The 15,858-nt window shown below is 51.3% G+C and overlaps 1 protein-coding gene across 3 annotated transcripts in view; it reads left to right on the top strand.

Annotated features, from left to right (window-relative positions):
- Positions 1-10,549, top strand: part of TOM1L2 (target of myb1 like 2 membrane trafficking protein) — a 52,244-nt gene extending 41,695 nt beyond the window's left edge. For 2 of the 3 annotated variants that reach the window (XM_088527779.1, XM_088527778.1), the window contains 3 exons: positions 6,161-6,220; positions 8,361-8,397; positions 9,338-10,549. In XM_088527779.1, coding sequence (XP_088383905.1) covers positions 6,161-6,220; positions 8,361-8,397; positions 9,338-9,486 — 246 coding nt within the window. In that variant the 3' untranslated portion in view covers positions 9,487-10,549. The remainder of the gene's footprint in view (positions 1-6,160; positions 6,221-8,360; positions 8,398-9,337) is intronic. The other variant, XM_088527780.1, reaches the window with a different exon arrangement.
- Positions 10,550-15,858: the final 5,309 nt, after the last annotated feature.

Below are 15,858 nucleotides of genomic sequence, written 5' to 3'. Positions count from 1 at the left end.
ACTTATACAACATCTCTAAAAATGCAACATTTGTTAAAAAGAGAAAAGAAAGAAAAAAAAGGAAAAAAAAAAAAAAAGGTGCATTCCACAATCCTTTATGGCCTGGGGCGAATTTACAGTGTGAGAACTGGATGTCAGGAACTGTGGAATGGGAACACTGTTAGGGAGCACCTTGAAATTCCCAACCCAGATCTCCCAATACTTACAAAGAGAAACCTATCCCAAAGATAAGATTGAGAAAATGCAGAGTTTAGGATATCAGAGTGCACCAACTCTGTGAAACAACTTTCATTTATTCTTCTAGATTTAGATCTAACCCCGACGATTTCAGAGGCTCAGCCTGTGAGTCTCTTTGAAGAATATGCCTGCTGCATGCACAGTAATTGGATATGTGCATATATATGTATGCGTGCAGTCATACCTGCCTATTCCAGCACCCAAAGGCAGCTCTGTACCTGTTAGCACACGCAGGGAAATGCAGCTGCATTGGGAGCAAAAGTTTCATTTCGGCGTCTGCAGAGACCCACAGCTCATAACAAGGGAGTGGAAGAGCTGGAAGAGGAGCGGAGCCTCCTTCGCCTCTTCCGTGGCAGTGCTGCAGCCAGGGATGCAGTGCACCGTGCTGGATGCTCATCCGTAATGAATAATCCAGTGATTGAGTTAGTTCCTCTGCTTTGCCTTTCCCCTGTTTACAAGAGCAGGGAAGCATGAAATTGGCACCCCTGCCGTTCGCACCATTCGCGCCGCTGCTTTATTAAAACAGCACAAACAACATTCGGTCATTGGCTTGTGGTTATTCAGTCTGGAAAAAGGATACTGCAGCGTTCACGGAGGCATACGGATTTGGGGAGGGAAAGGGGTCTGGCTGTCTGGCCAGTCGCTGCTCTTACAAGCCTGTCACCCTTGTTTGTATGCTAAATAGGAGAGAGAAATATCTAAAATAAAACCAAACTAATCATTAACTCTATTTCTCTCTTAACTGGCTGTAGTTCTTAACCGTATTTATTAATACAACTTTGTAGCACTTGCGGTGCAAGTGGAGTGACTATCATCCCAGGTATGAACTTGATGTTGAAATTCCTTGGTAACTTTCTGTATTTTTAAGATGAGAGGGGAAAGAGGGGTGAGCTGACAGTGTGCCCGTACAACAGGAAGACAACTGATACTCTCCAAACTTCTTCCTCTCCCAAAAGCCCATCGAAGTGGTGTTCACATCCCTTGTGACCTGATACTCTTGCAAACCACGGCACTTTTAAGCTTAGGGTTGAGTTCTCCCCACTCCCTTGCCTTGCGTCTCAGTTTACCAACGTGCTTTGCAGAGCGAGGCGCATTCGGGGCCCGGTTCGTGCCCTCCTCGGGGGTTTGGCAGCGTTGTTTCTGTTTCAGCTTAACCTGCAGTTCAGTTTTGTTAGCAGTGTGATGACAGGGCTGTGGAGGAATAAGCTACACCTGTGTCTGCTCCAGCAATGCCTACAAAACTAATACAGACATCATTAGAGCTGCAGAAAACACTCCTGGTTCAAACGTGAGTTACTGCACTTAGAGATGTTGTTTAAGCTGTTTCAGGAAACGATCTGTTTGTGTTGTAAGCTCTGAGTCCTGGCTAGTAACTTGAGTCATGCAGGTGTCACATAAGGGGCTGCACTGGCGTCTCTTAGTCACAGGCTTTAACATCAGGCGACCGCGTTTTAGCGCGGGTAGTTCCACTGCCCCTTGTCATGAATTTGGGCAGTCGTAGAGGTTCGTGTGAATATATTCCATGGCTAAAGTAATCCATTTCCTGGCTCACAGGCCAGCTAGAGAGTTGTTATGAAAGTGGGAAGCAGATGTTGCTTAATTCACCGTGTCGGGGGAGACGTTATTTGGGACAGTGGCAGGAAAACCGAACCAGAATTCACGGCAGAGGATACAAACAGTGTTTTTGCCTTACATGCTGACTGCCACCAACCTGGCCAGAGAGCAGATTCTTCTCCATAGTAAAGATTAAATGAAGCCTTTGTTGAGATGTTGTTAATTAGGAACAGAGTGGGATGCCGCCGTGTCTGCCTTCAATAAAGAGAGATAGGATCTAAGATGTGGAAATGGCTTGGGTAACTCGAGACTATTGAAATACGTCACCTTCTTGGAGACTAAGTGACTTGAATAGCGGACAAACCGAGAAAGAAACGTTTGAAGATCTTGTTTCTTCGATGTGGTAGGACCTCCTTCCCTTTTGAGGGCAAGCAAGCATGTTTCCTTCTTCTGAAGACCACATGGCTTTCGTTATCCATCGAGTTGTTGCGTTTTATGGAGCTCTCTACAGGGACAAGTCTCAGTGAGTGGAGCGAAGTGAAGTGAGTGAAGGTTTTCACTCACGTGAGTGAAGGTTTTCACTGCTCGGGCTTGCCTATCAGATCCAGATCAGCTGGTTGTTGTACGGGCCCATCAAGCTGTGTTGGGGAACGTGCTGCACCTGAGCTCTTGCCTTCCCCATCTATGTGATGTGTAAACAGAGTTACAAGTAATCAAGCAGCTAATTAAATCCTTGCATGTGAAGTCAGATGTGTGCTGATATTGAGGCCAGGAAGCTATTTCAAGATCACAGCAGCCTTAAATAGATTATAGGACTGTAGTGAGAAGCTGGAGTAGACAGCGTGCGTCTTGGAGCTCGGATTCTGCTACCACAGGAATGCCAGACATTTTTTTCCTATTGCTAACAAAGAGGGAAAGTGGATTGTAGCCAACCAAGTATTGGTGTCAGCTTCGTTAAACAGCTAGCAAGAAGTGAATTAACTAAGCTACAACAAGGCAGTATTCTAGCAACAATTAGCATGAACCTCGTTAAACATTTTAAGAACATTAATGAGCTCACCTAGAGACCCAAATTGTCATTTCATACCTGCTTTTTTTCCAGAGGGATCATTTTTAATAGAAATAAAATGTGATAATAATAACCTCAAACTGGCTTTTTAAGGGTAGAATATTGGATTTTATGAGGAAATATATTGGCAATACCCTTTTGGCTTTTGACTTCTAGCGAAAACACCGACGGCATCTAACCTAGATAAGTAGGAAGGTGAGTTGCAGGTTCCTGTGGACTTTGTGGGACCGGAATTTCGCCTTTGTTCTTCTGGCCAGCCTTCCCATTTCCCTTTCAGGACTTTGAGGATCCCGTTGGTAAGATTTTACAAAGGCTTTAAAAAAAAAAAAAAAAAAAAAAAAGGAATTTTGAATGAGTACTTCATCTTTTAATTAGAACTAGTTATTTTAAGTACTCTAAAGTATTTTATGACTTAATTTCCACATGCTAAGTGTGCAGGCCTTTAAAAAAAGAAATCACAATATCGTTATAAAAACAGCTCTTTCTGCCAACACCGACTATCTGGGGAGCTGTCGTGCCAAGACCCAGAGGCTTCACTAGACCGTGTGTGCTTGCATAAGCAAAGCATTAGTGAGACACTGTCCCGTTTTGGAGCCATTTCCATTTAGTCTGTGGCTGCCACCGCTGTTTGTTCTCAGAAATGTCCTTTTTTTCTAATGTGTAAACTAGCTAATTTATTTTTGCATTGCTTCTGTTGTGCTTTAGGGAATTAATCTTGACAAAACCTGCCCTCTGCATTCTTGAATTTAAGGCTTCTGGAAAGGGAAAGACTTGCCAAGTACACAACTCCCTGGCAAGAAACTAAAATCCTGTGTGTGGTCAGTTCCCAATTAAACGTAACTAGTACAATGTTATATTTAAAATGTTTTAAAACATCTAGTTACACTTGAAAGCACTTTTTTTTCCCCTTTTTATTCTTGAACAAATCAAACCTGATACATTCAACACGTGTTTTATAGGCAGAATGGAGCGCAGAGTCTGAGGAAAGTAAATTGGCAGTTTGAGCATGGAAGGAGCAATGGATGCAAATCCTCGGCTCTTTTATAAGCACAGAAAGTGCTGGAAGATGGGGGATGTCTTTAAAGGTGCACTTTAGATAACAAACAGCTGACAAGCTCGAATGTTTATCTTACATCTCTTAGTACTTCTTATATATGACCTGCAAGAAGTGTTCTTGCATTTCTGAGGTTTTATTTATTTGTTATATAAAGCAAGTCAGTCTGGAAATAAAAGTGCTTTCTTTGGCTTTTTTTTCAGCCCTACAAAACAGAGCAGCTCAGACTCCTGAACTGCTGCAATGTTTTAGAGGACTCCGTTACTTGCCAGGGCATCCGTAGAGTTTTCGGGATAACCAAGACTTGAATTCCTCCTCCTCCTGGTATGGACTGCAGGAGCACTTTTTAGGGCAGCCGCACTTATTCACAGAAAAGCAAAATGAGACACTTTTTCGCTTGCCCCCCATGCATATTTTTTCATATAGTCTTCAAAGAAGCAGGTACCGAGCTGCTTCCTAACCACCCGCTCCGAAGGCTACACTTCCCAGTGTATCATGTGCAGTGTTAAGTAACATAAGAGTGAGACACCCGTCGAACCTTCAGCAGTAGATTTTAGATAGCTGTAGGCTGAATAAACCCATTGTTTTGTATCTCTGTAGGCCCAAAGTTGTTAAATTAGCGAGTCGGTTGGACAAGATGCAGCCTGTCCCTGGGAACAGACGTGTCGGAAGGCGCTCCTGGAGCCTCCTCCTGCTGACGGCCACGCGGGCCCGCTCCAACGCGCTGCATTAACGCTGCACGTGCACGATCCAACTGCTCTTTACACGGGAGAAAGGAGGTTCTCCCCAGCCCAGCCCCTTCCAGGCTGAGGGAGCTGAGCAGCCCACGTGGCACCTCCCTGGGAGGGAGGCCCTGCAGTTCTCCCCCCTTTAGATGAGCCCTCTTTCTGGAGCCGCTTGGCACCACTGGCTGAACCTCTGCAGCCTTTGCCTCAAGCAGAGGGTTCAGTGACACCTTTAGAGCCAAGGGCCACTGGATGAGAAGAAAATACTTTTGTGGAGGTCACTGACTGGGCTGCAGCGCACGCCGCTGCCTCCGTAGCTCAGCATCCTCGTGTCTCCTCCACTACAGTCCCTGGGGAACCGTGTCCCCCAGGAAATTCCTCCATCAAGCCTTGGTCACCTCCTGTTCCTGGGAGAGCTCTCAGGCAAAGCTCTGGACAACCTCTGACACCTTTTCTTCCTAGAAGAGTTTTCCTAAAGCTTTTCCAGCACTGTCAAGCTCACTCTGCTCCCAGTCCAGCAGCTCAGCCGCCGAGCACTGGCCTGGAACCTGGATGCCTGACATCATTTTCCAAGCTTTTCTCAGGCCGTCCTTACTGGATGCATTATGGTGTTTTCCTGTTTACTCCTCCCAAAGCCCTCTGTTTTGTTTATGCCATGCAGTTTGTCCGGAAAGTCTACATTTAACACGTAGTGATTTCCCAACCGGGTGGCCTGGAGTGCTCATGTGCCGTGTCCGCGTCCCCGTCACCGCCGCAGCTGAGCACAGGGAGAACTCCCGTGCCTTTTCACTGGCCTCTTTGCAGAGGGCTGCCCTGCTCCAGGGCTTTGGAGCGGGCGCCGGGAGGAGCCGCCGGCCCGGCCACCTCCGGACCCGTCTCCTTTGAGCCGCTGCCACCCGCTCGGCCACCCCTGCTGCCAGCAGGTCACCTCCGGCAGGGACACGGGGCTCTGCCAGGCCCTGGCACCGTGGCAGGAGGAGGCTCTGGAAGGGAACACGGCCGCGTGTCCTGGGCTCCGAACACCTCAGGGAAAAACCACTCCGCCGTTATGAACCCCAAAGACTTTGAGCCCCTCTTTCTGCTAACCCCTCATTGTGGCTAATACCCATGGAAAAAAAAAAAGTGTGCAAATTTAACATTTCAAAACCTAACTGATATCCAGTATTCTACCCCTACCCTTAAAAGCTTTTCACGATCAAGATTAGAATCATCAGTCCGTCTTGATGGTTTTAATATGTGGTCGGAAAGTTACCCATTTTATGCTGGCATCCAGTCACGTCATTCCCCATAATCTTTCTCTTGGTTTTGTTAGCCTTGTTGTTCATAATTTCCTTTCCGAGTGTTTCTTTATTTGAAATGCCGTTTATATTTTGTTGCCTTTTTTTTTTCCAGCACATCTTACATCTTTGTTTTTGTTTTGTTTTTAATCTTATTTCTGGCGTTTTCCATCGCTCTGTGGCCATGATTGTGGATGTGTTTTGGTTTTTGCCTGCCTTGCTGTTCTCTCGCTGCACTCCCTAGATCCCTGTTGCACAGTCCTCTGTCATGGATGACATTGAGGAGTGGCTCAGTACCGACTTGGTGAGACTCTTTATATTTTCGTTTTCTCCATTGGCAATAGCACTTTGTACGGATAACTCTCAATACACTGCTCAAGTTATTGCTGCTTCTCTGTGGTTAACAGGGAGGCAGGGAAACTTTTGGATCCTATAGCTGATTTCCCTTGGAGCGAAATACAGAAATAGGTGGAGATAGGGTTACGTCCAGCAATACAATCAAAACATTTGTTTTCTTAGCCATTTTATTTTCCCTGCTCCATTTTACCATTGCAGAAATGTCCTGTTTCTGATTCCCATATAGGAAAACATCTAAACATGTGCTGGAATTTACCGGTGTTCTCCACAGGACATTAAGCACATGTTTAAAGTTGCATTAGTTTTGACAGGATCTAAGTACATGCTCAATTTTAGTCATGCTTTTAAGAGCATGCAGTAGCAGAGCTTAGATTCCTTTCAAACTGAGATGTGTCTGTTCAAACCAGCAATCGGGAAATTTTGACATGTAATAATAATATTTATAAATTTATGACAACATCACTTCAACATTTGTAGCTTAGTTTCTCCTTAGATTATCATCTGGCAAATATTCAACAAACAAAGAAAACCAAAGACTTCTAACTGAAAGTAGCTTTTTGGTTCAATCTGGAGTTTATTTTGCTGTACCTGTACACACTCGTTTAAGCAGCAGTACAGCTAGTATGTGTTTATTTAGGTCTGTTTTTAATGTAAATACCTGGCTCAAATTAAGCAGGTGTATTTTGAGGAGGGGTGGTGGGTTGCATTACAAACAGTTCTTTTAAACAGTGTCATTGAATCGAAGTTCAGGCACCAAAGGAGCTGATTGCATGGAAGGGAAGAGGCTCCTGCTCTTCAAAAGCCTTTTAAATATATGAACAAAGCCCAGCTTTCAGTGTTTACATTTGGTAGATTGACTGTCTATAAAACATCACTGGTTTTCAGCAGCAGGCGGTATTTTCAGGCTGTGGTACAGGCAGTCATTTTCAAATTTAATTACAAACTAGTCTCATTTTTTAAAAGAGAAATGCAGTAAATGTAACATATCCTCTCTGCTTAAATAGTAAATTTTTGCCTTCACCATTTAAATTAATTTAGCAGGGAAATTTAGCAGAGGAAATCTTACGGAGAGATAGTCAAGGTAGTTTTGTACATGTGTTACAGCTTAGGTAGCACTATGCAGAACTAGCAAAGCACAAAAATGCAGGGCAGACACGTGAACAAGCCTGGGTGTCACCTGCATCCCAGCCATGGCTGTGCTCAGTGTCCTCCCTGGTACCTGGGTGCCCCATCGTAATCATACAGGGATAAATGTACCCTCCAAGAAAGCTGGAGTTGGATATTTTAGTTTTCTCTCTGGGTTCTCCTCTGGTCCTGTGTGTGTTAAAGTTTCATCTCAGCTCCCTGCTTCCCAGCTGGACCAGTTACAGGTTAGGGTAGCTAAATGTTTTTTTTTTTCCCTTATCCTTTTCGGAGCATCCTGGAACAAACAGTACATGTGCTCGGGGAGCTGTGGCCGCTGTGTGTGCCTTTGGAAACTGCTCTACAGTGGAAAGCTATTAGATGCTGAGTGATTTTAATTCCCAGGCATTAAACACCTTCGTGAGGCCAATCCCCATGCTCCCACTCTCCTGGTAGGGAAGCCAGGACATGTCAAAATAGGTTCAGCTTGTGATTTTCAAGCAGTGTTATAGGCCATTCTTCACATCCTGACGGGATGACCATTATGCCACCTCCTTGGACTAAATTTAATCTCCATATTAGGGAACTGCTGTGAATTCACGTGTGGAAATGCACACAGCTGGGAGAAATGCAGTGACCCTGTGGCATCCCAGCCCTTGTATCCCATGGACATATGCTAACTGCCTATCTGCTTCTTGCCTGCAGCCACAGTCCAGTCTTTTTAAAGGACTGTGTGACAGAAAAGCACCTCTAGCACTTGTCCCCTCACTCTGCAGTCCAGTGAAATGTCAGTCACCGCTGGCATCCTGACATGGGACCTGTGTGGTTTCTCTAGGTCACCCTACTCAAGTGGTTACTGCGTAAAAACAGATGATGGAAACTGTCCAGTTGCTTTCAATGTGTGTAGAGGATAATAGTGAAATGCAGCCTGTGTGTTCACATGTGCCCTTTTGTTCCAATTGCAGAAAGGAGAAGAGCAGGAAGAAGGAGTGACCAGTGAAGGTGAGCAGAGCTGTTCCCCGTTTGTGTGCAGGCTGCATTGTGATCCCAGCTGAGATGCTCACTGCTCCCAGGCTGGTGTTCCACAGCAAATACCCCTGCACTTGCAGAGGGACGAGGGTATTTCAGATCAAACTGTTAGTATTCACTGTGTTAGGGATCCTGCTGCCTTTACGTGCTTTTCTGCCCTCTCCCCTGGGCTGTTTGTTTGTGCCAAGAGGAGCACATGCCTGGGCTCCTCAACCCTTTGGAATGATGAATTTACAAGGATGATCAGGGGCCTGGAACATCTGCCCTATGAAGAGAGGCTGAGGGAGCTGAGACTGTTCAGCTGGAGAAGAGAAGGCTGAGAGGGGACCTGAGCAGTGTCTAGAAGTACCTCAAGGGAGGCAGTGAGGAGGATGGGGCTGGCCTCTTTTCAGTGGTGGCCACCGACAGAACAAGAGGAAACGGCACAAACTGAAGCACCAAAAGTTCCACAGGAACTTAAGGAAAAGTATTTTAACAGTGAGGGTGCCAGAGCCCTGGAACAGGCTGCCCAGAGAGGTTGTGGAGTCTCCTTCTCTGGAGATCTTCAAACCCGCTTGGACGCAGTCCTGTGCCACGTGCTCTAGGTGACCCTGCGTGTGCAGGGGTTGGACTGGATGATCTCTAGAGGTCCCTTCCAACCTTCAGCATTCTGTGATTCTATGATTCTATGTTTCCCTGCTTCTGTCCCAGCCGAGGGGGTAGTGTGGGGTTTGATTGCCCCTGCTGCCTGAACTAGGGTATCTCAAAGGACATCTGTACCCTCTTTTTGAGTCAGATTGTACACGTGTGTGTGCCTGAGAATACGGCCCAGCGTGACACCAGGCGCTGGGTTTTTAGCCCCTGCTCACCTCTCTCCTTGGGGCTAAACGCACAGCCCCACTTCTTACGTGTCTCCCTTGTTTTTACCTTGCAGAGTTTGACAAATTTTTAGAAGAACGAGCCAAAGCGGCGGAGATGGTGCCCAATCTACCATCCCCTCCCCAGGAAGCCCCCACCCCTCCAACAAATTCTTCCAGCAGGAAAAAGCAGGAGCGCTCGGAGGATGCCCTCTTTGCACTGTGAAGATTGCTCCCAGCTCCCGCTGCTGCTCTGCAGAACAACGTTGCTGTCCGGCCACTTCGTCCTCTCGCAGTACTTGGCTAACAACGACCCTTTCCCCTCCTGGTTTCATAGATTGCTTCTCCTTCCCCCTCCTCTCTGTCTTTCAAACAATCCATCCCCACAAGCTGACTCTTTCTATTTAAGTCCAACACTATTCCTGCCAGACCACGGTTCTCCAGCGCTCGCTTAATCCCCTCCTTCCTATCCCAGCTGCACAAAACCAGCTCTTGATGCTGAAAACCCCTTTAGAATGCATGAGTACGTCACACTGTGTTGAAACAAAAGCCCAGAGGGGAGAGAGCAGCCTTGCCCTTCAGTTTATATAGGGATCATCCTCTTCTGTAGGCAGGTCCTGCCAAGTAGACTGCTCTGTCGATCAGCATGTAATTGACTGAGCTAGAGCGTTCAGGAGGAGTGTGTCTTTATTTTTAGATAAAATGTTAATGTATTGGCTTTCGTGTCGGTTTCGACAGCAAGGAACAACTGTTCCCCTTTCAACATGTGCTTCACAAGTCAAAATCCTTTACTCTCCCACTCACACATCTCCCCGTACCATATGGTGGTCGTTTCCCCCCACTTTGTGCAGCGCTTCATATTCTTAATCTCACAGGGTATTTTCTCCTTGTGTTTTAGCTGGGCTTGCTCTGATTTGAAAGCAGTCTGTTGGCCGGGTCCGGGAGCTCAGGCAGTTGACAGGAATGAAAAGCACTGGGCTAAACGGATGCTGTAACACTAGTGCATGAAGCATTTTGCTCTTTGGGAGAGCATACTCACATGAGGATTTTTTTCTAGTGTGTTTGCCTTTGAAAATTGCTAGATTATTTTGTCCTTACCTCAGATTCCTTCTTTAGTGACTGTGCAGCTCAGCATTTGTCTCGACGGTTGTAAATAGCATCTGTGCAAATGGATGGAACTTTCTCATGGACTGGGTGGGAACTGAGGTTCCCGGACTCCCTGCCGTGCCTGGCAGGATTCACGTGCTCATTTTTGGTCGTAGGTAGGAGAAAAAGGGACAAAACCTTCCCCGGGCTTGTACGAGATCCCTGAGGGAAAGGGTTGCCCGTGGAGGGATGAGCCGGCGCTGTGGCTGTTGGTGCTGGAGGTGAAACTCTTTGTTTTCTCTTAGCCTTGGGCCTGCAGGAGTGTTGGGTCTGCAAGAGATGTAATCCCAAGCAGACCCATGGCATCCTTTGGTCCCCTCTGCCCAGGCTCCCAAGGGGCTGCTCCCTGGAGCTGCCAGGAGGGATTCCCACCACGCGCAGCCGCCGGGATGACCCTCGGAGCTGGAGCAGATCCCTCCCCGCGTCCCCCAGCGCCTTCCTTGGTAGGAGCCCATGGCACCAGGCGGCAGGACGGCAGCGAGAGCCGGGCGCTGCGGGGCAGAGCGCGGCTCCCGGCGCTCCGGGTGGCCATCCACGTTGTTGTCCCTTGGCAGGGCTGAGCTTCCTGGGATGCTCATGCGCGTCGGGCACTCTCAAGTTGTTCCAGACAAGCCGCAGCTTTGGCTGCCTTCACGGGGAATTGTGTTTAGAATCAACGAACGCTGCTTTTCCCTGCACCAGCTCCCTGAATGTTAGTTTTAAATGGCTCACATAAAAGGAATGGACGCTTTTATCTGAACGTGGCTATTTCGGCTCGTGACGGACTCCCTGGGGTACTGAGTGCTCTGTGGCCTCTCCCCAGGGGCCGGTTTGCAGCGTGATGGTCTTAGAGCTGCCACATTCTTCGGAGGAAAGCGTTGCTGGTGCAGGGTTTGCAGGCAGTCCAGGCCGGGTGTCCCTGTCCCCGCTTACCCTCTGGGCTGCCCTCCTTGCATTTTCTCCCTGCATCTCTCTGTATGTAGCTGGGCCCGGGCACGGCTGCGCTGGCACCCACCTCTCTGCCCCTCTGTAGCTGCTCCCCGTCGTGCACAAAGCAGCTTGGCTTGCAAGTGGGCTAAGAAAAAACGGTGCAAGGATGGAGATGGCTTGAGGACGAAGGTGCCTGCTCTCCCCATCGTCCCCTTCAGCTGAGGTTCTGCATGACTCTGCCGGGGATTTCTCCCCGTTTTCATCCCTGAGGTTCATGCGAGTGTGAACACAGTCTGCTTGGGAAGCCTGGCTGCTTGCAGGCGTTTGCTGCTGCCCTCGTACCCTGTGCCCGGTGAGCAAGAGAGAAGCCCATTGCTCAGGAGTCGGTTACCAGACACCCCCCTGCCAGCTCCTGCCACCCTCAGTTTCGGCAATGCAGAAAATTCCCAGGAAACGGGGGAGACTTCCACTGCGGCGCTGGTCCGGCTGCTGTCTGCCCCTTGCCAGCACAAGGCGAGTTGTTGATATTCCTGTCAGTGCAAAAAGCTCTGTGGGCGTCTTCAGTGTGTATTTTCCTTTCTAAATCCCTGACCCTGTAAATGGCCACATCAGGTGACTCTAAGCCCGTTAATCCGGCCTCCCTGCCAAGCCCCAGGAGATAATCGCGTTGCTCAAGCGTGGGGATTCTGTCAGATGATGCTGAGTGGCAAGACCCGGCCGGGGCCGTCCCCTGCCCCGAGCAAAGGGACGCTGGGGGCTGCAGCCTCCCCTCTGTGCCCTGCTAAGCCTGGCCTGGCCCTCCCAACTGTGGCTTTATGCAGAGCCTGGGCCTCCCTGGAGGCTCTTGCAGAGCTGCTGCTGTTTAATTGCTCCCGCAACCGGGCTGGGAGATGGGATGCTCCAAGGGCTGCGGATGGGCAGGGTGTCCTGGGATAGGTCCGAGCCCCATCCCGCGCATTAACCTCGGGCGCTGGGGGGTGTAGGACAGCACTGGGGGGATTCCTTCCTCGGGAGACGGGCGCCTGGCGCAGAGGGGTCCCCGCTCCCAACCAGCCTCTCCTGGAGCCTCCCGGGAGCTCCGTGGCGGTGCCGGAGCGAGGCAGGTTTGGAGACGGGACGCGGCGGGGAGCTGAGCGAGCAGCAGAGCCCCAGTGACCCTCAGAGCTGCATAGAGCCCCCCTAATGTCCTGTATCAGGATCGCATCTGCCCCATCCTGCCGAGCTCTGCAAAAGGGACGGGCTTGTTTGGCAGCAGGAGCCTGGCCTCCATCTGCTCTTCCTTAGCTTCCCTGTAAATGCTTCCTCTGGGCAACTGGGCAGAGAACCAGGGTGGCTCCAGCGCTCAGGACAAGAGGGATGGAGCTGCAGTTGGAGCTGCTTTCCTTAAGAAATAACATCCCAAAGCTTCCTAGGCCTATTAGGAATCACAGCTTGACGCTCAATGACACTAAATTATTATTGGGACCCACTGTAAGTTCTAATAATACCCTGTCCTAGCTTAAAATATTTATTTTGTCAATATATTTTCTTTCCAGTATGTTTTTCTTAACCTCTCCTGTTAACCCTTTGTGTGCTGAGATGTAAGAAATGAATGGTTTCTATTTAAATATATAGATATTTGGGGTTTTTTTTTTAATTGTTGCCTGTAGATTTCAGCTGCATCTCTGGCAGGTATCGTAGATAACAATGTGCTGTACAGACATCCAGCGTGTTCAGGACGTAGGCAAGGCTCACGGGAGAAGAGCTCATAAAAACATAGCGTGGGTTTTGTTAAAGGGAGCAGCATAGGGATGAGGAACGGTCCATACGGGGACCTTCGCGTGGCCTCCGGCTCTCCATCCCTGAAACGTGCTGATGCAGCGAGCTGGGATCCTGCCCCGCAGGGTTGTTTCAGCCCTTGGAAGCCGAAGGAGGATTTGGGTTGGCGTTCCTGGGTTTTTGTGGGGTTCTAGGTGTGTTTTTACGGACACAACGGCGCGTTGCTGGCGGAGGGCTCCGCGGCGCCGGCTCCGTGGCGGGATGTTTCCCTCCAGCGGCGGACGCCCACGCGCAGGCGGCGGCTGGAGGCGCCGGGCAGGGCGGAATCCGCCCTCTCCGGAGCCCTTCCCGAGGCTCCGGCGGCCGTTCCCGCTCTTCCCGCCTCTTCCCGGCCCCGGAGCAGCCGCGCGGCCCCTGCGCCCCGTCGGGCCGCGGCCCACGCGGTGTTTACATCCCGCGCTGACCGCGGAGCCCACCTGGAAAAACAGCTCGGGACGGTTGTTTTTATGGAAATAATGAAGCAGGCGGCGGGTGAGCGGGATCGGAGCCTTCTTGGAGGTAACCCTTGAGCTGCTGGGGGCACCCGCTGCCTCGGAGCAGGTTGGTGCCCTGTCCCCAGCCTCCCGGCGCCGGTGTCACCGCACGGGTCCCACTCCTGTGTTCCCCAGGCCAGGACATCTCCGTGCTGGAGGTTGCGTTTCGCCAGGAGCCGGGTGGTTTTGTGCCCTGTCCCGCTCTGTGTTTTCATGAGCCCCAGCTCCTCATTCTGTACATGTCGTTATGAGCTGCTCGTAACCCTACACATGTAACCTGTGTAATAGCTTCTCTGTATATTACAGCTGTAGGCTTTCCAGATAAAAGTGGATAATATTTATTTACTGAAGATACTGGGTATTTTTTTTTGTTTGGGAATGGGGGGTAGGGGGGATGTAACTGTCTAAAGAGATCGACTATGTAAAGAGAAACAAACCGCAAAGAGCGCAAAGCAACCCGGCACTAAAATGTTGCTGTGTTCCTGTAGAAAGTGCTTACGTGAGGAGGATACAACTGTATTAACCTGCCATTTAACTCGTTCCAGAAATCATCTCGACTTTGGTTCCTGCATGTGAGATACTCCAATAAATGCACTACTAGTGTGACCCCTACGGTGGTATCGATCTGTCGTCGTCTCGCTCGGCCCCGCTGCCCCAAGGATGTGCCCAGGCTGCAGCCTCCGTGGCCAGAGGCTCTTCCCGGGTGGAAGATGCTCCTTGTGTCCTTGCCTGGACCCTGCTCCCAGGCACCGCGTGCGCTGCCGCTGGCAGCTCATTCCCTATGGAATCTCCCTGTCTTTCGAGGCCGACATCGGGCGGGCGGGTTGGTGGCAGCTCTTGGCTCCGGGGTGACAGTGCCCACTGGGCCGGGCTGCCCGCACGGTCCTGCTGCCCTTTGCGGTGGCGTTTGAGGGGCAGAGGAAGAGCTGGCGCCACTGGGGCCCGCGCGTGGAGATCCAGATCAATGCTCTGTGCTGGGAAAGGCTCCTCTCTGGGGAGGAAGGCGCACGGGTTGGTTGAGAGCTGTTTTCCACCTCCCGGGAGCTGCTTATCAGCACGTGCTCAACCCGGCCCTGCGCCGGCTCCCGGCAGCGTCCTGCCGTGCGCGAGCAGAAACAGCCCGAAACGGCCCGAAATGCCCCGGGAGGAGGACGCTGCCTCGCGCGGGGTCTCAGCTCGAGCCCTGGCGTTTCCATCCCGGGACAGCGGGGACGGAGCCGCAGCCAGAGCAGGGGAGCGGAGGCTGCCGCCGCGCTGCAGCAACGAGTAACCGCGCTGCGGCCAGCGCTGCGCTCCGCCGTGGCGGAGCAAACAGCAACGCGCGCGGACGCCGCGGGCCGGGGAGCGGCGGCCAGCACGGGCCGGGGCTCCGGGGATGCTCCAGGGAAGCTGCCCGGCTGCCTCCGCATCCAGCGCCGCTGTCTCCGGGCCGGGTTGTTTTCCACCTCTTCCCTGCGGTTTCCTCCCGCCCTGCACGCTCAGGAAAAGCCATCTCAGCGGCTCCGGAGCGCCCACGTGGCCGGGCCGGCCGATCCCCGCAGGAGCGACATGATGTAATCGGCCCGGAGCCGTGATGCAGGATCACTCCACTCCGGGCCGCGGCGCTTATTGGCTGCGCGCGCTGGTTCTACCGGCGGGGTTGGCCCTGCCCCGCAGCCCCGCGTCCCCACCCCGCGTGGCGTCCATTGGCCACCACATCCATCCCTGCCCACGGGCGCATGGATGCAGGGACGCGCCACGCTTAACCCTTCCGCACTGGCCCAAGCAGCCCCGTCCAGGGCGATGGATGGGGACGGGGATGGGACCCCGCTCCCTCGCTCGGTGCCGGTGCGGGAAGCACCGTGTCTCTGCACAAGCTTCTCCCCCTACTCAGCGTCACGGGGGGTTGATGGTGGTGTCCCCATGTTCACGCAAGGGTCCTTGTGGGGACGTGACGCCCCCACCACGGCCTCGGAAGCCCAGCCCTGTCCCACTGCACCGAGGGGACCTTCCTGGCACCCGGCTGCTCCCTATGGATCTTATGGCACAGGGGGACGGCACAGGGCCCCTTGCACTGCCCAGGCCCCATTGGCCATCACTGGCCCCATGGACTTCGCTCCGTGCATTTCTTTGGAGCAAGACACAGCCCGAGCAGCCATGAGTGGCCAGCGTCAGGGTGAACAGAGCCACGTGCTCCATCCACAGCCTCCTGTGAGCTGTCCCAGGCCTGTCCCATGGCTGCTGCCCCCCTTGGAGACCTGCAGTGTCCCCCC

Source organism: Tinamus guttatus, unplaced genomic scaffold (genome assembly GCF_059628265.1).
Source record: "Tinamus guttatus ecotype Peru unplaced genomic scaffold, ASM5962826v1 Tinamus_guttatus_pri_ptg000291l, whole genome shotgun sequence".
NCBI lineage: Eukaryota > Metazoa > Chordata > Aves > Tinamiformes > Tinamidae > Tinamus > Tinamus guttatus.
Note: the sequence above shows the minus strand (reverse complement) of the source record. Positions and strands in the feature narration are given on the sequence as shown.